At 40.1% G+C, this 27,965-nt stretch overlaps 1 protein-coding gene across 8 annotated transcripts in view; it reads right to left on the bottom strand.

Annotated features, from left to right (window-relative positions):
- Positions 1-27,965, bottom strand: part of TSNARE1 (t-SNARE domain containing 1) — a 461,403-nt gene that overhangs the window by 276,839 nt on the left and 156,599 nt on the right. For all 8 annotated transcript variants that reach the window (XM_042836518.1, XM_042836494.1, XM_042836540.1 and 5 more), the window contains one exon: positions 23,322-23,391. In XM_042836518.1, coding sequence (XP_042692452.1) covers positions 23,322-23,391 — 70 coding nt within the window. The remainder of the gene's footprint in view (positions 1-23,321; positions 23,392-27,965) is intronic.

The following is a 27,965-nucleotide window of genomic DNA, read 5'->3' as shown; positions in this document are numbered from 1 at the left end:
ACTGAAGAAAAAGACAATGCAAACCATACCTGTTTCCACTCAAAAAGAGAAAACGCTCAAATCATTTAGCTTTCCAAAAACCTTTCTGTCTGCAGCAGTGTCAGGGACATAACACGTCAGTAGCAGGTCTCTAGCTTCAGCAGGCTGAAAGGAACGTAACATTCTGTCCCCTCCACACATGAGCATCTTTCCTGGTACTAATGAATGCACATGTCTGCTACTGGCACCAATGGGATATAAGAAAACAACACATCTGGTTGTGTGCAGTGCACTGTTAAAAACAGTGCTGTCATTACAGAAAATCAGCCCAGTCCACAGATTACATTCACTGAAGGGATTTAAGTCTTAATTAAAGTCATTGAAAACATTAGTTATTAAAACCCTTTCGCACAACATCAAGAGGTGAAAATTATTTATTTATTCTGTGTTTCTCACTGAATGTTTCTAAGCTTGGCTTTCAGTTAGCTGAGAACATTGACGCTTGCCAACTTTGCTACACACTTTCACCAATCCCTGCTGGAATTGGACTGACCTGCCAATAAATCTCCAATGTACATGTTTCCTGGGATTTTGCAGGGGCAGCAGGGAGGGGTTCTCATTCTGTCTACTGAAAAGACATCATTTCAAGAGCTGCTACGCTGCTGATGCAATCCTGTTTCTTTAGAAAGAACATGCACAAAGACCTGCTCCTCAAGCACAATAAAATGAGAAGGGAGAAAAAGAAAAGAAAGCCAACAACCAGCCATCAGTTTCTTTTCAAGCTGCCTTTCTGGCAAGCTCTGTGGCCCAAAGATTCCTATCATCCAAATGCTTCCACGGCCACCTTTCCAGTTGCCTTTTTTGCATTCTTCAGGGTGGGAGCTTTTATCATCTGCATAATGGAGCTTAACCGTTCCTTCTGGATAGACATAAGAAAAGGCAGCCTGCATATCCATCACCTTTGGGAAAGGGAAGTTAAGTCTGAAAATCTGAACTCATGTGAGCCAGCCAGTAGGCTTTTAAATACTTCGGAAAATAAATAGTGTTACTTCTGAAATTGCCTTTGCGGCAGCAATTACAGCTTGCAAAATCAAAGGTGCTGCTAATGCTGAAGTAAAGTTTGATTCCTCTTCTCATTGACTTCACATTTGCAAGCTGTCTGTTGTTTTTTTTGTGGGTTTTTTTTTTTTTTTTTTTTTTAATGCTCTCTCTTATGCAAGACCTTGAGTATTTATTTTGACAGCTTACATTATTCAGCATGCAATTAAACTTTCAAATGTATTGTGTTCTCATCGCTTAAAATAGCTTTGGCAACATCAGTTGGGTTTCTCAATCCCCCACAGAATGAAGATAAAGAACATCTCTGCTGGATATTTTTGCAGGTTGCTTTTTTTAAGCAAATACAGTATTTTAGGCAGTCTCCATGTTTTGACGTCTTCACACAATCCCTGCAAATACTACTTGCAGAATTTCACAAAAAGTTAAAATGGCAGCAGGTAAATGCAATATGATTTAACATAATGGAAGGAAGCATCTGATGACCGAACTACACCAACTGACTCCACAAGCTATATTGTTCCCAGTCCTGCCTGTCCCCTGTATGTTCCAGATGAAGGTCAGCAGTGGGGGAGGGAAAAAAGTACTTCCAGAATGCTCTTCAGTTAGAAGGCAGACTAACTGTGTTCATGCTAAGAAGCAACTGCAAACGTATTTTCCTCTGCCAGGTTTGAACCCAGCATGAGACAAAGAAAACAAAAGGTAGTGAGTGTTCTTCAGCTACCATGGTTGGGTTAAAGTGAACGTCAACCCCACAAACCTCTTGATAATTCCTTTCAAGAACACAAGGCCATATCAGCCACCAAACACAAAATTTACAGTTCCTTCCCATTTTCAAATGGAACTCCAGTGCTGCTTTCCTTGTTCACCATTTCCCTAAGCGTCCTCACTTTGTAAGCTGCAGAATGAGTTTGCTTGTCATCTCCTCTTCCATTTATGTCAGCAATCACCACCCACGTAAGTGCTACCTCTGCTCACTGCTGGGGTTGGATGTGCAGATGCACATTAGTGCTAATGTTACTGACCTGCTAATCCACAGAGGGCACCTTTGAACAGCAGTTTGATGTTCAATTTGAGGACAACGTTAAGGTTACTAATTTGATTCTCTCATCAGATAATGCTTAAGCAAAACTAGGATTGTTTTCAGATGTCCTTGCTAGTTTTTAAATGAGATGGAAAGCATCACGATAAGTCCTGAAGCTTTGGGCTTGTTTTCAGTTCCACAGTACTGGCAGAAGCAAAGGGAAAGGGAGAAAACAGGAACAAGAGAAAGGAAAAGCGGGAAGGGAAAAGGAGGATGGGAAGTTTGAAAGAGAAAAAGGGAAAGCAAAAGGAAAAGGGAAGGGAAAGGATAAAGAGAGTAAAGAGAATAAAGATGGAAAGTGTTTTACATGATGATGTCCCATGGTTACTATTATTTCTTCTACAGTTCAATACCCTGGTGACATTCAAGTGAGGGACTCATACCTGGGAGTGCACTGTAACTGGTTGTTATACTTGTCACTGCTACCTGTAAACATACTTTAGTTGTCTCTGCTGAATAAAGCCAGGATTAGGTGTTATTTTTTTCCTCTGCCATTTAACACGAGACTGTCTCCTGTCCTCCCTCATATAATCCATGTCTCCCAATAACTCAACCATACTAATCTTCCTCTGGGCTTCAACGACCTGGTCCAGAGAAGACAGGAGTAAAGTCCTTCAGTTGACATACTCACAGCCCTAAAATTTAAAACCCAACACTTTTCCATTACTTATGTTTTATTTTATAGGAAGGATGTACTTACTTACAGAGCTCTTTGCAAGCAGATGTTTCCCAAAGGGATGCTGCAATACAGTCCTATGCAGGAAACCACCACAGCTTGCACAAAAAAGAAGAGATTTTCTCCTAGATAACATTGGACAATTTCCCTCCTTTCCCAAGGTAAAAAGCAGTAAGTTGCTGTCACCATGCTGGTCTGAGAACACATGTAAGACACCATTTATTGATAGAGTTATTATCTTTTGTCAGAATGAGTGGTAGAGCTGAAAGAAGCTTTAGGCCTCTTTGGCTGGTCTCTTATGTTTGCAGAGAGCTCATCTGTTTATCCATCTCTAACACCTGATTTAGTAAAGGATGCTAACTCTATCTACAAGCCTGTCCAAAAAATACAACACAAACTCTTCAATACTCAGTCTGAGCGAGGCTGGGTCCCACTGAACAGCACAATACTGAAATATCAACCTTTACATGGCAAAATCTGAGTCTGGGTTGCTATCGCAGTCATAGAATCATTAAATCATAGAACATCCTGAATTGGAAGGGACTCACAAGGATCATTAAGTCCTAATCCTTGTTCCACACAGGACCACCCAAAATTCAAACCTTATGCCTGAGAGCATTGTTCAGTGTACACAGTAAATGCCAAGGAGAGGAGTATGGACAGCAACACACTTTAATCATGCATGAAAGGAGCATAGCGTGCCAAGAACCTTGAATGTAGTCCCTGAAAGGCAGCAAAGGTCACAAAACCTTGGTGTTTCTGATGCACCGTGAAATTTATGGACTCCTTTCAAGGCTGCAACAGCTGGCACATCACAGTCTTGGAGGATGTTGAGGATGGTGAAATGTTGAATGAAGGAGCACAGAAGATGCAGCTCAACATCCACATGGCAGGAGTTTGGGTCTTATCAATCCATGATTCCATTAAGAAAAATTCTTCATGAAAAAAGCCATACTAACTAGGTCACAGATAGAGTTCTCTCCTTTTCAGAGAACGTCACACTATTTTTCTTTTCTGAATACACACCGATGTTCTCAGTCCAGCATCAAATTAACTCACACTTTGCTTTCAAGTATCCCCTAGAGAGGAAAAGCTTTCTCTTCTTATATCTCTCAAAAACTGGATTAGGAAGGTCAGTCATCACAAACCTGTTTCCACACCAAAGTGATTGATCACCTCCCAAACTGTCCTCAGAGTAATGATCTGCAAGCATTAGTCTAATGTACGTGCCAGAGGCAGTCTAATTAACAAATTATATTTTTATATGAAATCTAGGATTCAGTGTGTGCAGAGGATTAGACAGAGTTGGAATATCACCCTGCCAGGCAGAGAAAAGCAAAGTGTCTTAACTCCCATTAGGTTAATAACTTTGTAATAGTTTAGTTCAGTGCCAGGGCAATCAGAAGTCCTGGAGGAGGACACACAATTTCTTTTTTTTTTTTTTCTGAGTAAATAAAGAAATAGAATATTGTGAGAAACTGGAAGAAAGGTTGAAAAATAAAGGAAAATCAAGACCACTCTCAGAAGGAACAAAAAAACAACAAAAAAAACTTAAAACAGAAAAGATAAAGTCTCCAAACAAGTATAAATGTACATACCACACCAGGCCTCGAATCGAATCCCTAACAGGACACTCCACAGCATGCCCCGTGATACTTTTCCAATTACATGAGTCAATACTTCACAAAGAACTGTATGAGTATCCCAAGGAAACATCGCCCACTCCAGTCCAGTGTACAACAGCTGCAAGGCCACTTTTAGCCCAAAGACACACAGCATTTTTCTTCCAGAAGCCTATGGAGTCAAAAAAGCCAGTCAAGCAGCAGCTGGTGGTAACAGCAGAGAGGTCTAGGACAGCTGTGAGCATGGAGTCCAGACCTCCCTTTCAGACCCTGCCACTGATATCAAGACACATGGACACGCTCTGGTCATGCTACCGTAGCCAATACTCATGAACTACAGTGTGCTGTCAATTCAGCTGAAAGCTTCATCCCTTGGGATGAATACATATGGCAGAGATTCCCCAGCAGCAAAAGGTATGAACTCTGGGATATTCTGATGAGAGAAATGGCAATTATTTAACAGAACAGATCTAATATAGCCCAGCAGGGATAATTTCCTCCTCTCTTTCTTCTGTAACCACTGTGGAGAGATTATTTGGGAGAAGAGATGGAATCAGACACTGAAATAAAACAGGGATGGGTGAGAAATGGTAAGAAAGAAAAGTTGTCCAAACCAAGTCCGTTGTCTCAATGCCAAACATGCCCATCAATCACCCATCATTTTTTCATTTATCTACCTATCAATTCTGAAAGTAAAGCAAAACTCACTTGGGAAAGGTCAAAAAAAGCAAAACACAAAAAGTCTGAATCCACAACTGAAGGGTAGGAATAAACAAGATAAAATTTATATTAATATGAGCTGGATAGTAGTCTTTCCAGGTATGCTTTAATTACAGCACCCAAAAGCAATCTGCACTTATGGCTCTCCATGAGCATAACCAGAACTTTACAAAGTTCCCCTAAAAGCCACTGCTGTCCCCATCTATGCATAAGGAAAAATAAGGCTCAAGCCATTTAAAAACCATTCCTATTCGCACCGTATGTAGCAAAACTTGTCATAGAATCAGTGCAGCCCACATGTACTTGATACTTTCTTTTGGAATCTATCAAAGTATCATGAAAAAGGCTGAATGAGGCCACTAGTGTTCATCTGGTCAAGTTCTCAGCTTGATGCAAGGCCAGCTGCAAAGACACATGGCTTTTCAAGACCAGGGAAGTGGTGGAGTCACTGTTCCTGGAGCATTTCAAGCCCTGTGTACATTTCGTATTTCGGGACGTGGTTTAGTGAGCAATATTGCTGGTAGGTGGATGGTTGGATTAGACCTTAGAGGTCTTTTCCAACCTTGATGATTCTATGATTCCATAAATCAAGGCTTAGCAACCAAGCCTGTACATCATGCACAACTGAGCTGTGGCTGACTACGAAGGCAAAAAGAGATATCAGATATCCTGGTGCAATCCACTCATTAAAAAATATAGTAAACAAAAACTGAACACACATAAGTCATAAGTCATAACACACATAAGATATAAATCAAGTTTAAGCAAGGTCTTTCAACCTGACATGCTATTTCCATTTGATACATTAATTTTTAATGGAATTCATATGGAATCTAATAGTTATGTAAAAATGGTGAGCACTGCTTTTGCCCCAAATAAGAATCCATTTTTCAGTCTTAATTAAACAACACAAGTCCTCGTTACTTCATCTGTAGTGCACAACCTGCTTTCTGTTCAGGAGTACGGACGTGAGAAGTTAATTTAAACCCACTTGAAGAAGACATTTTTGACAATAAAGGAAGCTATCGAAGACATTTTGCCACTTGAGTCACATACTGAATAGCAAGTACCATTTGTTCCTTGTCCTCAGATGTAATGAATAACCAGGGAAAATGGGTTTATACACCAGATGTGTTAAAAGCATTACACTTTTGGAGGACTCTAATGCCTGGTTCTGACAAAACATTCTCCTTAGCAGGACATATTGGTCATATGGTGTCATTCATTTCCCATTTGAAAATCAATTCCTAGATCTGGAAGGACTGGGCATAACACAGAGCCATTCGTTATACTGACCTCCACTCTCAGAACTCAGTTGAGCTTATTTTGGCTGCCATAACAATTGTTTGGACAATGGCAACAGACCAATTTTTTTCTAATTAACCACTGGTTTATAGTAATTACAAGTAGCTATTTTGTGATGGTTGAATTATTTACAAGTAGAGTAAAACAGAACGTGGTGCAGATATTACTAGACATCTCTGGTTTGTAACTCAACTTACAACAGTCCATAAAGGGTCATGACAGCAGAGCAACCTTGTCAACCAAGTAAAACCAGCTTTAGAGATGAAAACACTGAATTACTGGAAACTAACAGTACAAAATTAACAATAGTAATCACTAAAACCTCATTATTAAAGAACCCTTCTGTAATCATTAAGTAAGTTGGACAATCAGACAGTTAGAACATTAAGTGAACTCACAAAAATCCCATGAATCCACACAGATGTGTGCTTCCTTTTGCCCCAGTAAGTCTCAGGGTGTAACAAGATGCAGGTCTGCAAGGTGAGGGTCACTGAGGGATGCTAAGGACATATATTCACATAACTCAAAGAACTTGATCGATCCTGCCACATCCCCTTGTCACCACACACCTGGAGTGATGACATGAGAGACATAAGCCTGTTCTGAAAATAAAATACTGACTCTGACAGTTACTAAAACACCTCCCAGCAATCTTTCTCATTCTTATTACTACGACAATTGTTTCTAGCACAGCTGCTGTCCTACTAAAGCAAACACTGTAGAATTTTACATACCATATTTTGATATTCAAAGGACTGATGATTAAAACCACAACAAATACTGGGAGCTTGGACATAACCACAATGAAGGCAGGACAGAGAGAAATGTGCCACAACCAATTGCACAGAAAGTGGTGATTTATTTTAGGCTTTCAACTTCACATGCAATATTACCTGAAAACACTGGCTTCAGCCAAGGACTCAGGTCAAAGCCCAGACTTAAGTGCTCCATCACTTCAACAAGTTGGAGACTAAATCCAACTCATTTTTACAGAGTATTTGTTGCCATGCTAGTATGCAATATGTAACTTATCCCAATTTAAGTGTTTATTTTAATTAAGTTTTATGCAACAAAACTATTATTATGAGAGGTTTTTTGTTGTTTTGTTTTGTTTTATCTGGGGAATAGCAGAGACCCATACCAACACAGAGAAACACAAAAGGGATTGCAGCTACAGAGGCTTTTCGCTGTGCACATTTTAAACAAGTCATTTTTCAAAGCAAACAAACAACGAAGTCCCAAAATAAACAAGAAAATAAATGACAGCAGGCCCTTTGTAGTATGTTTAAATCAGGCATCCCCTAATTACCACATTAAGGAGCACTGCACACCCACCATGCACATCGCTGCTGGAGTGTGCGGCAGCACGCACCGAACTCCCTCCTGTGACATCTCTGCCTGTGTAAAGCCTTGCAAAATAGAGCAAAAGAGGTCTTTCTTAACCAAATTACAATAATGCCACTTAGAGAATGGCAATACTTTCTGGTAGGAAGGCAAACCAGTCTGCTCTGGTTTGGAGACTGGAAAGAAAACACGTTTCACACATCTTCCTTTACCTGTGCATAACCTCAACCCTTGTAGAGGTATATGGGGAGTGAACAGCAAAAATGAGGAGTGGAAGTTGGACCCCTCCATCTGCATCTTTTAAAAAATGCCATTTCCACATCATCTGGAAGCTTAAAGCCTGACACAGTAGTGCTGTCACATGCTTTGCTGTGGGCATGGGTGGTTAGTGCTTCTCCATTTCTCTCCAAGAAAACTTTAAAGCAAGAAGCAAGGAGGGAACATTTAAAATTGCTCATTTTGCACTGTATCTTCTTATGACATTGTTACAGAAGTACAGAGTCATAAAAGAAAGACCAGAAAAGGCCACTAAGATCATCTAGTCCAACCATCAACCCATCGCCACCATGCCTACTTAATGATGTCCCTCCCTGATACATCTCCAAGTTTCCTGAAGTGCTCCAGGAACACTGAGTGCACCACCTCCATGGACAGACAGCCTGTTCCAATGTCTCACCACTCTTTCTGATAACAAATTTTTCCTAATATCCAATCTGTCATAAGCAGTGGCATGGCTTAGTGATGGGATTTGGTCAGTGAAGCTAATAGCTGGACTAGATCTTAAAGTTCTGTTCCAACTTGAATGATTCTACTATTCTGTGATTATAACAATTTTTGAACATATAAAAAGATGCACTGAAATGTTGGGTTAAAGAGATTTCAGAGAGAAACTGTTGTAGCATCTCCTTCTACTGGTAGAGGTACAGGACAATACTTTTTCCTTGACACTTCTTTTCTGAATAACATGGGCATTGGGACAGCCCTGAAAACAGACTGCAGGCTCCATTGGAGTCTCTATAGGACTCCACATTTGTTTGCTTGTTTGTCGTTATTCTCACCAATATGGTTTTCAAAAGTCAGAAATAAACATGCTACAATACCCACAGCTCAGACTCCACATCCACGTAATACCAGCACAAAACTAAAATAAGGGAAAATGATTAAAAAAGGATTAAAATTAATCTGCCTGTTGTTGTTTCTTGTATTGAGTAATCACGGCTGTGACAAGTAAACTGGATTAAAAATTAGTCCTAAATCAGTCCTAAAAAGAAAGACAAAAACTAGCAGAAAAATACAACTTGCTACAAATAGAGAGCATCTTTCCCAAACTCTCAGGTATTTACATACTGAGTAGTACCTTTTAAATACAGAACAATGTCACTGATCCATACAAACAGCCACATCCAACCCCCAGACAAACCAGTGAGCAGACACCTACTTTTATGCATATGTTTTGATTACATCTTAGAGCTTTAGTTAAGTGAACCATTTATAAAACTAGTCATGAGTGGTCACAGGTAACTAAGGAATAACTGAAATATGCATTTAATTAAGAAACCCTTAATGTGTGACTATATTAAATCCTTGGGTCAGAAAATTAACAAAAAGCATGCACAATAACCAACAGAAAATCACAGCTATAATAGACAATGATGCATAAGATACAAATGATAAGGCAGGTGGATCAAAGAGTGGATGTATCTGCCAAGCAGGAAGGTACTGGGCTAGAAATGCTGCACAATTCATACATAAAACAAGAAAGTTGGTGAAGAAAGGGAGTAATTTCTGTTAAGTAAATTTATGGGTGAGGGAAAAGAAGCAAGAAAAAGTAAACATGAATGCTTGTGGGTACATATGAAAGGACAGAGTCAGCTTTCTGAATTTTATTCGATATTATTATGTACAGTATTCTTTTGAAGTCAATCCTGTTCTTCGTTCCACCTAGGAATTATTCAGTTTGTGTTTTCCAGGCATCTTGGCAACTTTACAATCATCTTACACTGTGACAAGGGTAGTTTAAAATGTAATATGAGGTTCTTTATTTACGTTATTTACTTTTCCTGGTTACTCTGAACAGTGTTTTTCTTGCTTAGGCAAACTTCGATTTCAGAAACTCTGTTCTTCCATGAAAACAGGAGGCGATGGGAAAACACAGTTCACCACATACTCATAAATCTCTCACACAATAAACAGACCAGCACCCTCTCACAATGATGGTTTTCCGACTCTACAAATGCCAGATTTAATGCCTCCTTCATGTCCCACTCTCTTCTTTGTGTCTCCATCTGCCCCATCATTTATGAGTAAAATGCTGCCTGCATCATTGTTTATTAAGCTACCACATTTTCTTGGTAGGTCCCAACAGCTCATACTGATGTTAATAAAACACTACCTGTACAGAAAAACTTCAGAGAGGAAAATCACATCAGACAGTGTAGAGCATTTCATGGGAGACTCAATTCGAGGCTTCTTTCTATGTAATACTCACAGATAAGGCACTTGACACCACAGCCCAAGTCACAAAGCTGGTAAGTTTGGCTGCATATTGTCACTGTCTTCCCATTTCTTTTATGGAGAGGTTGTGAAAACTGAGTTGCTATGCCCTAAAGGTATCAGGGTATATCATACTTACTGGCCCTCACAAATGCTCCTACTGAAGTGCTAATCATAATGGAAATGCATCATATTTGGCCACGATCCAGAGATGATGGCTTCTGGTGAACTGTGTTGTATTGAACAACAGAGAAATGAGATTTGGGGGCTGTGCCTTTATTCCCAATGCTTTTTTCTTTGACCTTAATCACTGTTATACACTCTATGCTTTACATAACATTAGGACCGAGTCAGTAGAGAATTGTGTCCACAATGTGACCGTTTCACCCAAAAATCTAGGAAAAAAAATCAATTTGTATGCAGTCCAAGACAAAATCCTCTCCGTGCCTCAAACCTCTACACAACAGAAGTACACTCTGCTCCATGCAATTACACAGCAATAAATGACTTTGCTCAGGGGTACCTGTCGTTTGCTGTGAGTAGCGCAAAGTACTGAGGGAAGAGATGAGCAACGTGGGCCACCCAGGTGCATTTTTCAGTATCACCATCCATCTGCACAGGAACAATCTCCTTTTGCTGAGCAGGCAATGCGGATCATACATAAAGCAGATCATGCATAAAGCAGATCTCCCCAGCTCTTCCCATCTTGCCCAGCTGAATACAATGAGGGAAGCAGGAGCACAGCTGCATTAACTAGCTGCATAGACTAGATGGATGGGTAGATTGGTAAAATTGCTCTAACCAGTCTGGGGAAAATGTATTTTCTTCAAAAAAGAGAATCAGGACAACTTCAATAAGAGATGCTCTGACTTTCTAAGAGCTGCACAATCAACCTGTGATGTAGCAGCTAGACTAAGGAGTATCTTCACAAGCAAATATAATGTGCGTTGCTTTTAGTGGAATGTAAGCATTGCTGACAAGCATGAGCATCTCTTTTCTTCTCTTTATCCATCATCTTTCCAGCTGACAAGTGTGAGAAGAATACTGTGCGTACTCATTTCATTTCTAAGCAACTGTGTCCAGATGTGGAGTCCTCAGTACAGGAGAAACATGGATCTGTTGGAAAGCATTCAGCCATCAAGAGAGGGGAGGGATTGTCCTCTCTGCTCTGAGCCCTGCGGCCTCACCTCAAGCACTGGGGGCATGTTTGGGTGCCACAGAATAACAAGGGCATAAAACTATTAGAGAGCACTCAATAGAGGGGTGGAGAGTGCAGAGGGCAAGATGCATGTGGAGCAGCTGAGGTACACTTCCTTCATTCATCTTCCTCCTCTACACAAAAAAACACTGTGGCAAGGAAAACGCCAGAGGCAGAACGACTCTTGCTGCAAAAACAGATGCTGTTTTAATTGTCCATCTCATGCATAATTGGTTGAACCAAGACACATGTGAAGTAGACGGAAGCACATGTGTCAAGGGAGGAAGCTTTCCTCAGCGGAGGCAAGAGGAAAAAATCTCCCTCTGGAAGCCTGAGAAATGCAATAGTTTAGCTGCATCCACTCAGATTCACTTTTCAGCACTATCATTAGCATGGCCTGGTCCCATAATGTGGTAACCTTTACCCTGTGACCCAGCTCGCTCTCTTTACGGCTTGTTAGCAGTGTGGTTACTCAGGCATAGCCTAGAAAAAGCAGAGATATCTACAGAGCTATCGGATGGCTGCCACCTGCGGCAAGGTAAAAGGCACAGGCATCTACTCACCTACTTAAAAATAATATTTCCTATTTCAATCATATCTATATTGAGAAAAAGGTTATTCCTTTTTTTTCTTTTTTTTCTTTTTTTTTTTCTGGTTATTTCCTCCTTGCCTGAAACCTCTTTCCCTTGTCAGCCCAGTCAACTCTAGATATAACCAGGATACAAAGACCCTGCGCTCCCAACTGAGTGAAATTACATTCAATAAAGAACATTAACAGCTATAATGCTGGTTTAGAAAAAAAAAAAAAAAAAAAAAGAGGGAAAAAAAGAGATGCGAGTTCTTTTTAATAAAACCTGGTTTGCTATTGGGCTGAATCTCTCATGTAAGATTGCTGCCCAACTTTGTGATTAATTCACTGCAAAGCCTTAAGAATTCACAGGGCTTATTTTGTCCATCTGTAAAGTGGAGAAATAAAACTAGGACCTAGATTTTCAGCATTTCAGCTGAGGCTTTTAAAATGTCTGTTGCTATAGCATTGTGAAATCTTTTCACAAATGATTCTGAAATATTATCAGTGTTTCAAGAGGTAATCACAAAAGAAAAAAAAAATTGCTTTTTTTTTTTTCTCTGTGTCCTTTAAAAGCTCTAAACCTAGATTTGTAATTGAAGTGCAAACTGACCTTTATAAACTGTAAAGCACGGCTAAAATATATTATTCTGCAGGGCTTGGGGGAATTTGCCATGCTCAGCAATTCAATAATCTTACTTTCTCTCATTTATGCTCCTCAGACAATGTGACATAGCTGGATTTTTCCTCTACTGCAATTGTGAATCAAGCAGGAAAGGTTGAGGGGCTTTATCAACACTACAATCTAAAGCTCCTGTCAACTTGCTGCTGTAACCTGCTTTTTGGCAAATAACTCAGCTGTTTTACCCACCTTTTCAAACGTTTCAGCAGCTAATACTAATCCATATTTAATCCCATTTGCAATCTGCTAGCTCAGACTGTTAAATGGTCCATGTACAGAAACAATCCATCATCACCAGTTTAACCATCTGAACTGGTTTTCCTTCTAGACTTGTCACATCATATAACATAACTGCAGCCATGTGCAGTACCATAAAGCCACAACAAAAATGTCAGGCATCACACTTTGTTACTGGGTAATTATATTGAATAGGAACAACTGCACTTAGAGCTTCACATGGAAAACAAACAAACAAACAAACAAATCACTGCAGTGCTGTACATAAGCAAGAAGGCCTCAAAGTATCAATCCCATAAGCCTCTTTCAGTTCCTGGGACTCCATCTACAAACAGCAGCTTTAACATTGCTCAACCCACCAGAGCACTGCTCTCTGCCATAGAACCCCAAATTCTGGTTCAACTGAGTCTGCACTGTTGTCATTTCCTTCAACTAATGCCAGCTCATTTGAACAAGATACAACAACTTACCTCTCCCAATCCTGAAGCAGCAGTGTCATTATCGTTTTTAACACGATTAAGAGTGCTAGATCAAACATTTGCACACAGGGTTAACATTTCTTGCAGCTTAAGAAAAGAAGAAATAAAGCTAAAATAGAAGACTTATCGAGTGCTCTACCTTTTGAATGCTTTAACAAGTTTTCTCGCTTTTTCTGCACATTTCCTAAGGTGGTTGTTGCCATGGGACCAAGTGCACAGCACTCCTGGTACCTGAACACTGAAACTTTATTGAGCTGTTTACTGGCTGCACAGTGAAGGGGTCACATGTACACTTTTAACCTTCTGGTCCTATTTACTGTATTGCTATTAAGAAAATAACTCTTAAAAAAGAATGGAAAGTCCTCCACAGCTGGCTTAACCCCTAAGAATGTATACAGGGGAGCTAAGACTTTTTTTTTTTTCCTTTACTGTTGTAAAGGAAAAAAAGGAAGATTCCTGTTGTGTGACACTGCAATCTAGGAAAGACGCATGATGTTACTTAATCATTATTCTGCAAGACTGAATGCATCAAGATCACAGGACATGAAGAGGCAAGCTCTTCATGCACAAACTGCATCTGCATTTTGTGAACACCAGGAGAGAGAATGTATGGAGGCATTGTTATGAAATGTTCTGGTAAACACGTATAAATCCTGAGGTTTCACTTTCTGCAACACGTTTGTCAAACACTCCATCTTCAGCATGATTAGTCCAGATGAGGGTGTGGACACACAGCTGATCACAAGAGTTTTCTGGAATAAATCTGTTATGCTGCATTATCAGCCACCAGGGAACGTTATGCTAAAATTATCATTTCTTAAGGCACCCTCACTTTCTCTGTTCTTGTCTTTGTAGTTCTTATCTGGCATTAGTCACTTTTCTCCCTCCAAAACATTTTTTCCAAAGAGCATCCTTACCTAGATTATCTAGTTCTACTTCAAACAAGTTGGGAAAAGGGTGTTAAATTCAGTAATTTAAAGAGAATTCCTCCTGATACCCCATTACTGGTCTGCAGAAGTGTTACTTGCTGAAAACCATCTTACTTGATTAAAATCTCTCTTGCTCATACAAATTGCCCAAAGATCTGATTAACCCCTGGCAGTGCCTCCTGCAGTGGGAATTCTGACATCTCTGCACAGGTTTATGACGGACATGACTGGGTACAGTGCAGAATCATAGAATCACAGAGACATAGAATGGTCTTGGGTTGAAAAGGACCACAATGATCGTCTGGTTTCAATCCCCTGCTATGTGTAGGGTCGCCAACCACCAGACCAGGCTGCCCAGAGCCACATCCAGCCTGGCCTTGAATGCCTCCAGGGATGGGGTATTCACACCATCCTTGGGCAACCTGTTCCAGTGCTTCACCACCATCTGTGTGAAAAACTTCCTCCTAATATCTAACCTAAACCTCCCCTGTCTCAGTATAAAACCATTCCCCCTTGCCCTATCACTATCCACCCTCGTAAACAGCCATTCCCTCTCCTGTTTATACGCTCCCTTCAAGTACTGGAAGGCCACAATGAGGTCTCCCCAAAGCCTTCTCTTCTCCGGGCTAAACAAGCCCAGTTTCCTCAATCTTTCTTCATAGGAGGGGTGCTCCAGCCCTCTGATCATCTTAGTGGCTGAAGGGTTCATCCACTTGAGCACTGCTGTGAAAAAAAGCAGTGATATTTAGCAAGCCGCAGAGATTTCTCCAACAAGCAAAAGCCCTCTTAGTTTTCCCTAAGACTGTGTTCTAGTCTTTGTTTTCTTCTAAAATTCAGCAAACCTTTCTGAGGGCATTAATTGTTTCAACATATTGCCCTCAGAATTACAACTGAAAGATCAGCAGAAGCCACTGATCACAATACACATCATTGTCATTGACATGACCGCCGCTCCTGGCTTTAGGGCTAACGTAAGACTGGAGGAATAAATGAGACCTTACACAAAGCCAACAGAAGTACTTCACTAAACATGAGCATGTTTGGATTAGTATGCCAGACCCCTGAAGGACTCCGTGCCAGAACGGATGCTCAGCCCTGACGACTACGCACTCAGTGCCTGCATACATGAATTATTAAACAAACTTCATCCCACAGGTCCCTCCAGTCAATCAATATGAGCTGCACTGCTAGATGTGTAACTGTAGGCATAAAAAATAATGTAAACATGTAGCCAACCCCCTCTCTTCAGCAGAATTGTTATTTCGGTCTCAAAGTTTACAGATCTTACGCTGACAAATCCAGAGGCAAGCTGCTCCAACCAGTATCTCATGTCATAAGATAACATTCCTGCCTGTGGATATTCCAATCCTAATAAAACATTGCTTGCCCTCTGCAGGATGTGTAGAAGGAAAGTTTGTCTTTCACTACCTCTAACTCTTAGGGAAGAAAGAGTCAAAATACTTTGAGTTGGATTGGTTTTCTCCTTTCTGGGAGGGAGAAGGAGGAGCGATTTTTCACTGTTGACTCAAAATGTCAATATTTAATCTACTCAAATGCCACATTTCATTTCTAATATATGAGAAAAGAAAACAAAGTATGCCCAAAATTTAAAATAAGTATTTTGACTAACAACAGGGAGACTTGAATATTTGTCACTGACTAAGCTCAGAAAGGCTTTCTCAAAATTAGCAGAAGTTTTGCTATTATCATGGTGGTCCAAGCGCTGAAAAAAGAGGGATAGTTTTATTCCATTTATTTGTTCCTTCAGCTGTCACCCATAAACACAAAAAATATCCATGTGAATTCAGCACTTTCCAGATAAGCATCTTAGAATAAATTTATAAAAAGACCAAGCATGACAGTATTTTTACACACAGCAATATCCAGATACACTTTGGTTAGTATCAAATTTTCTCACTACAAATCCAGCACTTCTTTAGGATGCACTTGGCGTTGTTGGAGGTGTGCATTTTTTTCCGTAGGCACCAAATCAGCAGGAGTATTTGGGGTGAGGAGACGGATGATTTTTATATCAGCTAAGTCTCTGGCAGGATACAACATTTCCCTATTTCACCATTTACCAAGATCTATGCTCTGACCAGCGTGACAGTCCCAGGATGTTACACTTCCTATTTTCTAGGAGTGAGTGAGCTCACACTATGGTAACAAACTTCTGTCCGTCAGCTCCCAGAAGACCCTACATCCTTGGTCTTCAACCAATTGGACCTAGACCTGAAGGGAAATTCTGCAAACTTGAGGCAAGAACTATAGCACATGGAAAGGTTGGGTCTCCTGTGCCACCCAATTTTCATCCGCGGAGGTCCCAGCAGTGTGTGTTCAGGCACTCATGGTCTTCTTCAACCATGACACCAAGGTGAGATCACAAACTGAGAGACAAGTCATGAGACAGCATGAAGGAAAACATGACAAGCAGCAGCTTGTCAATAGGCAAAGTTTGGTTATCTCCCAACCGTCCTTCCTTGTTACCATGATTCTATGTCCTGAAGCATTCACCACTTGCCACGAATAACTAATCACTGCTCCATCACTTCATTACTTAAAATTCACAGCCTATTTCCAAAGGCTGATATCTTGACATGGAAAGATATTACTTTGGCCAGGACTTCTGGCCATCTCAGACCTCTGGCAAGGGCAATTTGGGAGCAAAGCACTGAAAAGAAAAACTCTTCTCTGACAGATTGATTTGTAGTGACTATTAGAAACTGTTCAGGCATGTGAAGGGATACTCCAAGGGCCTTTCTAAGCAGAGAAGGTGGTCAAAAGTCAATGAATTTATCATCATCAGAGAGTTCTGCAGTTCATCACCAGCTTTTGCAGTTTATCACAGAGATGTCATGTATCTGGAGCTACGGGATTCTTAAGGGTGAGATCTGTCATACAAACACAATTACTAATAAGGCAAGTGTATTATACAGTTAAATGCAAATGTTGCAATCTGGCAATCCATTTTTACTGCCAAACCTAGAAGGTTTTTCATGTCAGAAATTGATGCCAACAGCGATAAATGGAGGATAGATAAAGTTAATCCGACTGCTTTGAGTTGAACAGGGAAGGTATTACTTTGAAGGGTTTAACATATTAACAGAATCAAAACGACGCTTCAAAATATTTATGGAAATCTTTTTTTTTTTAAGCTTATACAAGCAGAATAACAAAACCATATGAAATATTATTAAATCCTACCCTTAATTAAACATGCTGACACTTAAAAGCTTCTGTCTGATTTACTTTAATAAAATCTTCCTTCAGTACATTATGACTTTAAGATATCTTTCTGCTCTAACTGAATCTGCATTCCACAGGAATTAAAACCTTCTTAACAGAAGCCTTTTTTTTTTTTTTTTTTTTTTTTAATCCTTACATTTTTTTAAGCTATACTTCCAACTTATCAAACATAATGGTAAGATGGGAAAAGAAAAGAGAAATAATAAGCATAAACCTAGAAACAAATATTTATTGTTTTAAGACAATTCAGAAAAGCCTGAGGTGTGGATTTATCTGCCTTCCCAGCAGGTCAGTGATGCTCCTACCCATGAGGAAAATAACTTGGCCTCACTTTAGCATATGCAGAGAAAGATGGACATGTCCAAAGGGGGCTTCCATCTAGATTAGGAATAAATGACCTCACAACTCTCTACAAAAGCCTGGGTTACTACACATCTTACTGTCTTATCTATTAGGTGGGATGAATTTGAGTTCTTTAAGTATAGAATCATAGACTACCCTGATTTGGAATGGATCCTTAAAGATCAGCAGGTCCCCAGAAGGTCAATTAGAAGTGGCAATTCTTCCACTTGATTCAAATGAGCAGCCAGACTCACTTGAGGTGTCCTCAGGTGCATCCAGTACAGCTGTTATTTCAGAAGTAAATGAACAGCAAATCCCACACCACATCTGCCAAACCCACATGTACGCCTCAGACACCCTGGGGCATCTCAGTAGCCTCAAGAATCATCTATTTTACCGGGATGGTATGAAGCTTGATAGATGCCATTAATCAAAGCCACACGGACTCCTATCTGTAGATGACTCATACAGGATCACAGAATCATAGAATGACTTGGTCTAGAAGGGACATTAAATATCATCTAATTCTGACACCCTTGCCATGGGATGCCACCCTCAAGATCACTTATCCATAATGAAGATGACATGAAGCAACAGCCATAATAGAGTCCAGTGCACTCCAGAAGTAACAACCATGTCATGAGCACCAAAGTGTTTCAAAGCACTTCTACAAATCCAGCAAAACAACAATGAATGTGTCCAAGTGAACTGAAGAGCTCACTGCCACTCTTTAATTAATTCTGGATGTGCAGATAGGCATTGGGCTTACACAGTTATATCTCTCCCTGAGAACACCCTAAATGTGGCATCCTGTCATATGAGCACTGTTACACCACAGGAATCACTTGATTTAACGGACATGTGATGGCAAGATAAACTGATGAAGGCATTCCTAGAAATTATCCCAGTGATTTACTGGGATAATGGAAAATTTACTGGGGACCATGATGAAGACAGAGTTCTTTCTAAACCCAGCAATAAGCAAGCAAACCATACATGAATTTTGGCATAACCTGCGTTCCCAGGGAAAACAGGTATATCTTGAGGTTACTGTCTGGCCAAAATCCAGGATCCAAAAGCTACACTTTTTGCCCCTTTCAGCATTACTGCCTTTGTCTCACCCCTGAGAAGCTCAGACCTCAAACTGAGCTTCCCACTCGGAAAATAATTTGAAACTCTTTTGCAGTACTGCACCGTAATCACTTCTGTTGCAAAGCCCTAATAAAATCATTAAAGTATTATACATCAAAAAGCAAGCACTTCATCAGTGTTCTGCAGACAGTGATTGCTTCGTGGGTATATATTCGCTAACACTGCTTAGATGTGACATTCAATCTGTGGATGTAGGAATTTTCTGCTTAAACAGGAGGATCTATGTCCTTGTGGGCTCCCTGATACAGATCTTGTGATGCCAGTATGTCTGATTTTTTCCAGAGAAATGGGAAGGATATATAATAGAGAGTACAAATACTGCCATGTCATTTCTACAAGAATAGGAAGCTTATTTTCATGCACTGTACAGATGTAGATTTGAATCCCCTGTCAGCTGCAGAAAAATATATCTATATATTTCTATAATCTGTGGAAAGAAAGAAAAAAAAAAAAAGCAACAAATCAATCAGAGAAAGGAAGTAGAAGCAAAAATTTGTTGTTTTTTTGTTTCCTTCAAATCTGGAGAAATCAACACATTTTGCACACTCAAAACTTCCAGCAGTGCTAAAAGTCCCCAAAATATCATCCTCACAACCCTTCCTTAAACAAGCAAATTCTCCTTTTAGAGACTGGTAAAGAATCCAAAAAGGCTGCAGCATGAAGTGTCATAGCTATATCCCAGACACATCAAAAAAAGGGTAGTGTGACTGTAACTCAATACAGTACCATATTAACCTTACACCTGCAATAAGTTAAGCCAGTGCTAAACATCCAATGAAAAGATATACTTGAACGTAAGCAATATAGGAGGTCTGGTTTGGAAAGCATACAACACTGTTATGGTCAACAAGCCTCACGAGAAAGGAAATCACGAGCCCCTTCTGCTACTAACAGCTCGATTTCACTGCTCTGAGATAGCCACCAAAGGATATTTGGAACTGCATAACCTTGATGTCACAAGACTAGGTCAGGTTCTCACTCTCTTGGAGACAATGATTTATCTGGGCATTTAATCTACATCAGGGAACTCCCTCAATCCCACATCACGGGACGAATGAGTGAAATATATTGCTTGGGAGCCTGGATTATTAAACTAAAAGTTAGGGAAAGATAAAAATAAATATATTTTTCTTGCACTGTATCAGTATTCAGCAGGATGGGTGTAGCTATAAATCATGCCTCAGAACTGCCTAATGATCCTAGCTCCTAATTCCAGCTCCATGCATCTGTCTTCCTCTTACTCCTGCTCCATTCCCAATTAATCCAGGGTCAGCTGCATTCAGCCAACTCCATCTAGAGCTTCTTATGGGCATTTACATTTCACTTTCCAGCATTTCAAGATCTAAGCATGTAAGTCTTTGAGCTGGCTCTGGAAAGAGTTGACTGCTGAGTGTCACATATACCCTGCTCACACTTCAGCAGCCAAGCTCTGTCTCACTGACTAGAGCTGGCACTCTACTTCGGATAAACTCGTCCTAAATTCACTTGCCACAGATGCATCCTTATCCTGAACGACTCAGCTATCAAAGGCAGAGAAACCATTTCAGAAAAGGGAACAGCCCAATTTGACCGTGAGAAGTCTGTCCTCATCTGAATCAGCATCCCTGTTGATGCCCTTGTAAGCTTTGTGCACGAGAGGTGGAAAGTACATGAATTTTAAAAAGTCAGGCAACTTTGCTTTTTTTATTTATGCAGTAGCAAGACCCTGCAGCTAGGTAAATAAATGTTTTTGCAGTGTACAGACTATCGTACATACCTAATGTCCTATGCTCACTTTCATCCCCCTACTCTCAAATACTCTGACACCTATCACCTGCCTATCACTTTAGCAGAGTGACATTCACCTAGTTAGTATGAAAAAGAACTATTAAGGATGGAAAAGACCTCTTGGAACATGTACAACTGTCAGCCCTCCATGACCCTCAGTGCCATCTGCCTTTTTCTTGAAAACCTCCATGGATGGTGACTCCACCACTTCCCTGGGTAGCCTGTTCCAATACCTCACTACCTCTTCTGAGACTAAATTTTTTCTAATAACCAACCTGAAGCTCCCCTAGAGTACCTTAAGGCTGTTACCTCTCATCCTGTCATCAGTTACTGGAAAGAAGAGCGCTATCTCCACCTTGCCACAACCTCTTTTTGAGGTAGTTCTTAAGTGTCCCCTGAGCCTCTTTTTCTCCAGATCAAACAATCCCAGACAGATAAGATATCCACACATTTAGATATCCACAAAAACTATCATTTTTCTAATAGCCAAGAATATAAATCTTCCAAATGCTCAGTGCTTTCTCTCCACCCATCTTCCACGTTAGAGGATATTCAAGGAAAAACATGCATCAACCTCAGAAGAAAAGGGTTCAAGTGGCAAAGGAGCAAGAGGTTAAGCCATGATTTGCAGCTGGGGAAGCAGAAAATGCTGCTCCAGAGGTCTCACCTGAAGAACTGACCCCCTGCTTGCTCCTGATCATAGAGATATATGCAGCCCACGTGGCTCTCGTGATTCATGGTGTGCTGCTTTTCTGCTGGTGCAGCTCTCACGAGAGAAAGGCAGAGATGCACATGGAGCATTCAGGCTACTTGCATGCATACATCTGGTGGTGAAATGGGGTCAATGTGAAGCATAGATCAGTGTCAGGACAAAAAGAATGGGACACTGAGGGGAAGGCAATTGCTGGTCTTATTCTGCTGAATACCCTGCAACTGTTCTATCTGGAGATGCAATAAGGAAAATAGGAAAAATCAAGGGAAACCTTTTGCGAGAGCCTGAGAAGAGGGGACAGACCATTAGGGTGGAAGGAGAGAGTGGGAGGAATTCTGGGGCTGACAACAGGAGCAGGGAAGCACAGTTAAAATCAGAAGATGCTACTTTTAGCTATCTGGACAATTAATGATAATTCCAAGATCACAAATAATTATTGCAATTAGTGTGTTATGGATTTATTTATGTAGCTGCTCAAGAAAAAAGAAAATTATCTAGCCACACTGTGGAAACGCTCTGAATAGCCAAGGAATTGATTCTTAAATAAAAAAGGAGTAGTTTAGGAGCATGAGCACAAGAGATGTTCTGGGTGAGCAAAAGCCTTCCTGGACAAAGGATCTTCAGCAGTTACTGGGGTGGTTTATGCTACAAATAATTTTGTACATGTAAACATCTTTCCTGATTACACTGATCTATACAGGCTGACTCTTTACTCTCACATCCTCTCCTGTCCCCTAAATTTAGTTCAAAATCTTCCGACTATTATTACTGTAACTATTTTTATTCCTCCAGTTTGCAAAACAGTGTTGATGTGAATTAGAGCAGATCAGATGCGCAGATGATAGCAATGAATTGGAGTAGAGAGACTGCAAACCTATCTGAGAGATTATACTGCATCAAAAAGGTGAGTCAAGTCCATCAGGCACTTCTTCAGATTGTAATGCTAATATAAAGAAATAGAAATCAAAATCTTGCCTCCATTCACAGCTGAACCTCATTAGGAAATGCAGTTATATATACAGAATCAGAACCATGTCCTAAGTACTTGATTTTTTATGCAGGCTGCATGAAGGGAAGCAGCTTTAATAAATTGTGCTACGTTTGGAAAAGCCATTTTAATTCTCTAATTAGCATGCATACAATGAAAACTAACTGTGCATGTTTGTGTATACACATATCCAGAAGAGAGTTTAATGAACTGTATCTACTGCAAACGAAATTGAAGTTTCGTTTTCTCTGTGCTATACCCTGTGATGCAAGTTTCAATGCCACAACACACATCTCCGCATATAAAATACCTTTCTTGTTCCTTTTCTTTCTTTTCCTCTTCAATTCACTGACTTTGGCAAAGAGGGGGAAAAAAAAAAGAAAGAAAAAAAAAGAAGAGAAAAGAAAAAGCTACACGAGTACTCAAGCCTGGCTTCACATTAAAAAGCAACAAAACAAACAACCCACACACTACCACAAAAACACATCTTTCACTGTGGGCCATCATTTCCTGTTATCTACCTAGCATTCTCTGCCTCCAAAAACCAGCACAAGCAAAGCTTTATACAATCAATACATGTCCTACAATCATTAATCACCAACAGAAAGGAACAAAATTAAGTGAGCCTGACAAAAAAAGTGTCCAGTTATGAATAAAAGGATGGAAGAAAGGGAGAGGATAGATGAGGGGAAAAAAATGAAAAGGTTGGGACACAGAGAGATGCAATTCAAAACAGACTCACAGTCCGTCCTGAAGTTCTTGATTATCATTGGAGGTCCCCAGAGATCGAAGACTTCTTTCCAGAGAAGTCACTGTCAACAGCAAAGAAAGAAAAGGAGCATTTTCAGAGAAAAACATACTGGATTTTTACTCATCTTTTAATTTATTTCCTTTCAAAACCATACAGTGAATTAGTGTTTGAACAAGTACCTTGCGACAATATAAGGGAATGCCACTTAACACAAAACAGTTAAAACTGAGTCCCCAAGAGGTGATTATTCCATGGGTGGTGTGACAGGATAGAATAACTACTAATTAATAAATATTAACTACTCCAAATAGCCTCCAAGAAGTTGAGTTCTATCATTCATTCCATTATCTTTTAACTCACTGTTCAAGACTTTTATACTCACTCTTCTGTCTTTTAGCTCAGATAAAATGTGTCTTACTGTTATTATCTGCAGGTTAGCTAAGGAGTTCATTGGGCTTTTTCTATAAGGAGAGAAGAATGCTCAAGTCTAAGTGATTCTAATCAGAGCTGGAAGTAGGAAAGATGGTTTGCATAGCACTACACAGAAACTTCATATTTAAGAAAAAAATGCATAAATACTTGTGGGTGTTCACTGTCACATCTTCATGTCACACTAACAGAAGATCACTTCTTTTGGACTTAGCATATCAAGTACATAAAGCACTTTAAGACATTCCACAGTGAAAGATGCAATATGAATGACATTCTTACTCTTTACATCGGGGATTGTCTTGGGATGCTTCCAGCTGTAAGAACTGATGACCCTGTTATCAGTTATGCTTCAATACTTATGGAACAAAAAGAACACATAAGTAACATGGGTCAACTATTCCAGTACAAATTTAAGATATCTATTATTTCAATGACTGCAGACTCTGTCTCGGTCTGTAGTTCTGAACAAGTCACTTAACTATTTTTCCCCTGACAGAAAAAAACAAATTCCCTCTTTTCTTCTGGGCTTCTGCGGGTTGACACCAAAAGACATATGGACACAAAAAAAGGACCAAATTAACTAATTACTGCCCTTGTACAACATGAGTATCCAACACCAACAGATATTTTCACCTTGCTTACTATACTGCTAGATCTCAAAAGTAGATTTCAGTACAGAGTTTGACAGTTCACTGAGACAAAACCTTAAGTAACTGTTCTACAGTTGAGCTAATAATTATTACACTTTGCTGGACGTACAGTTCTTTAAAGAATAAAGTGTCAGTCTTAAATAATAGCCATTTGCTTTTTTAGGATAAAAGCTTTTTTAGGATAAAAGTTTTTTAGGATAAAAGTTCAGATCCTGAAAAAATCTCACAGATATTATAATTTCCTCCTTCTACTCTGTAATCCTAACAATTCAAGTCTCCCATGCAACCTGTCTATTTCAAAGACAAAATTTAGTATCATCTAAAAATATTCCAGGACCTACCAGCCCTTTGGGGCATTTCAGAGCATGGTGCTTATTCTAATGCCATTGGAGAATGGAGAGTTATGGATTGATGGTTGGACTAGATAATCTTAGTGGTCTTTTCCAACCTTAATGATTCAGTGATTCCAGAATTCTATTTGTATAAAGGTCAGTAATCTCAATAGGACAAGCTCTGGAACAGCCAAAATGTTGGCATTTGATGTGGCTCTTACCTGGGAAATAGCAGAACTGAAATGCAAACTTGAGCCTCCTGGATTTTAGTCTGACTTAGCTCTTTCATATTTTGAGATAGGAATACCTTGCTTTGGCTAAGATTAGTTCTATTGAAACCTGCATGATTCTTGTGCTGGATATGGAAAATCTCTTGGAAGTTACCAGTTCTGAATACTTGAGTTACCAAAGAAGCAGCATGTCAAGATGGGCTGGAGCAATGCCATGAAGCCAATGGTAAAACAGACTTCTTACTTCACAGGCCTTGCATATTTAATATTTAAAAGGCATGTGCTGGTCTTCCAAGATGTTCCACAGAGGTCACTGCCGCTGGACTTGTACTGATTTACATAAACTGAGAGTTAGCCACTGATTGCCTACATCATCAAAATTTTTAAAATCAATGGGGAATGAGAAACTACCCCAGGATGGAAATGGAGACTTTATCATACCTGTGGGATGCTGAAAAACCCTTTGCTCAGCCTCTCAGATCAAGATAATGGGATTGCATGTGGCACCAATCTGTCATGGGGAGATATTAATAAGGAAGTAACAGGAATTAGAGAGGGAAGAGACCCATTAGAGGACTCATATTCTCCATCTGGGCAGAACAGCTCTGATTCTTGCAGTATACCCTCCAGTGATCAGCCCTTTAGCCACGAGGCATCAAGCCAGCTCCTTCTACAAGAGTTTATATATTTACTGGAACAGGCTGAATCAACTGAGTAAGAAAACATAAAACTCACCTAAGCCAAAGCCTTATCAGACAACCTTCCCCATGCTCAATAGGGGAAGTCCCTGAAGAACAGAGAGAAAGCAGGTGCAAAGTACAGGTAAAAGTTCCCACTACCCCTTGACAATTCTGTAAGAGATGACTTAAAAAAAAATGCCCCTACGTTCATGAACTGGCAGTAGAATGATGCAGTAGCTCATAAACATAAGCAATGGATCTAAGGTTTTTATTAAACACACAAGAAAGATGTCCATTTTTATAGCAGAAAGGGGGAGGACGAAGCATTTCAATGTAAGTTCTGCCAAGATCAGCTCAGAGCTGCAACGTTTCTCCTTGATCAGAAGCCAAGGCCTCAAATGGCCAAGAAGAATTTAAATCACTTTAAAGGCTCAGATTTCTGCAAAAATAGTAAGGAGAGCAAAAAGAATCCAAACAACAGAAGTACAGAGTGGAGAGCTCATAACACCTTTAACCTGTCAGTGAGAAAGCATTTCAGATGCCTAGTTTGGTTTCCAGACACAATGGAGAACCTGGAAGTCCCAAATGAGGTTGGGGTAAGGCAGGAAAAGGGAAACTGCCTGGATTTACGCAATCCTGAAGGACGTTCAATACACCATGCCTGGCACAACAGGAGCACAGGGCAACATCTGGTGAGCATGTGCAATGCAGCCACTCACTTCTTGCTCAGCTGCTTGTGTGCTGGTACACAACAGCAGCACTGACTTTTGCTACGTGCTCTGAGACAGAGTTTGCTGGGTTTACTGAAGAGACCAGATGGTGCAGCTGTGCAAGGCAGAAGGGATCCTGGGCACCCTTTCCCATTTTACACCTCTGCAAAGCTCCTTATCTGGGCTGGATTAGCTGTGTAAAATTTTAGCAGTACATTCAGCATCTCCTCCCCTGAAAAGGTGGACGCACTGTTGGGGAAGGGCTTGTGAACAAGACACAAACAAGTTGAATCAAACTTTCTTTAGCAGACAAAAATAACAGAGGTGGTGAAGAGCATAGTATCTTATGGGCATTTATTCAACCTAAAAGCACTTTAAAAAGCATTATAAATTCATAGATTCATAGATTTTAAAGGCCAGAGAGAGCTATTTTGATTATCCTGTCTGATTTCCTACCATAAAATTTCATCCCATCACTCCTATGTTGAGACCATAGACTGCAGCTGGACTAAAGTATCTCCTATAAAAAGACATTTGAATCTTGATTTAAAGGTTCGAAGCCACACCGCATCCATCACGTCCCTCCAATAAGCAGTTCTAATGGCTACTTACCCGCATACAGAAAGATTGAATTTGTCTAGCTTTGACTCCTATCTCCTGATCTCATTATCTGTGAGAATGTTAGATTAATGAGCCCTATGTATCTATTTGATGTCTTTCTTCCCAGAGAGGTACTTACAAGCCATGATCAAGCCCTCTCAGATGTCTCAAACAGAAATTTGGATGGCATGCATTTTAAAGTCCGATTTGCAGACTTCAAACAATTGCCTTAGCTCTTCTCTGTAACCTCTCCAATTTTACAAAACAGTTTTAAGTACAGGCACCACCAATACCTGCTTCAGAGAGCACTCTGTACAGGCAACTCCAACTGAAAGCAAATCTTCACTCACTCTAAGAGCGAGTCTTAAGAGGAGAAATAAAGACCATCTGAAATTACTCAAAACCTAATTGAAGGGATAAATGTAATGCAAAGAACAAAAGTAGAAATTGGATTGCAGCATTTCAACAAAGATAATGCATTCATCTTAAGGATTTCTCACGATAAACTCCACTAGAAGAGCAGGAATTTGGATTACAGCTCAGATATACTTTGTCAGCCCTAACCTGGCTACCTTGTGTACTGACAGCAAACAAGCAGCCTGCAAAACTTCACAATGAATCCTTCATTGCCAACAGCCAGTATACTATTATATCATCATTATCAAAGTAGCACCGTTAGTGCTTGGAAAAAGTAAGACCAGTGCTAATTCAGGTTTTTCTGTATAATAAAGCCATACCCACATCTGTAAGCCAAGTACCATTGGCTACAATTGAGAGGTTCAAGCTGCCAAAGGCAGCCATAAGCCCTGGTCAAGGTATTGAGGTTTTCTCAAAGAAAAGATCAGGTAAAAGGACCAGGGAGTCCTGGTGGACAACAAGTGGAACTTAAAAGAATAAGGTGTTTTTCCAGCAAAGAAAAGAATTGTATCTCAGGCCGCATTAGAGGGCAAGACTTCCATTCTGCTCAGCCCTGGGGAGGCCATACCTGGTTTAGTGGGTCC

This window comes from Centrocercus urophasianus, unplaced genomic scaffold (genome assembly GCF_019232065.1).
Source record: "Centrocercus urophasianus isolate 14NV4802_14NV808 unplaced genomic scaffold, USGS_Curo_1.0 seq_11, whole genome shotgun sequence".
Taxonomy (NCBI): domain Eukaryota; kingdom Metazoa; phylum Chordata; class Aves; order Galliformes; family Phasianidae; genus Centrocercus; species Centrocercus urophasianus.
Note: the sequence above shows the minus strand (reverse complement) of the source record. Positions and strands in the feature narration are given on the sequence as shown.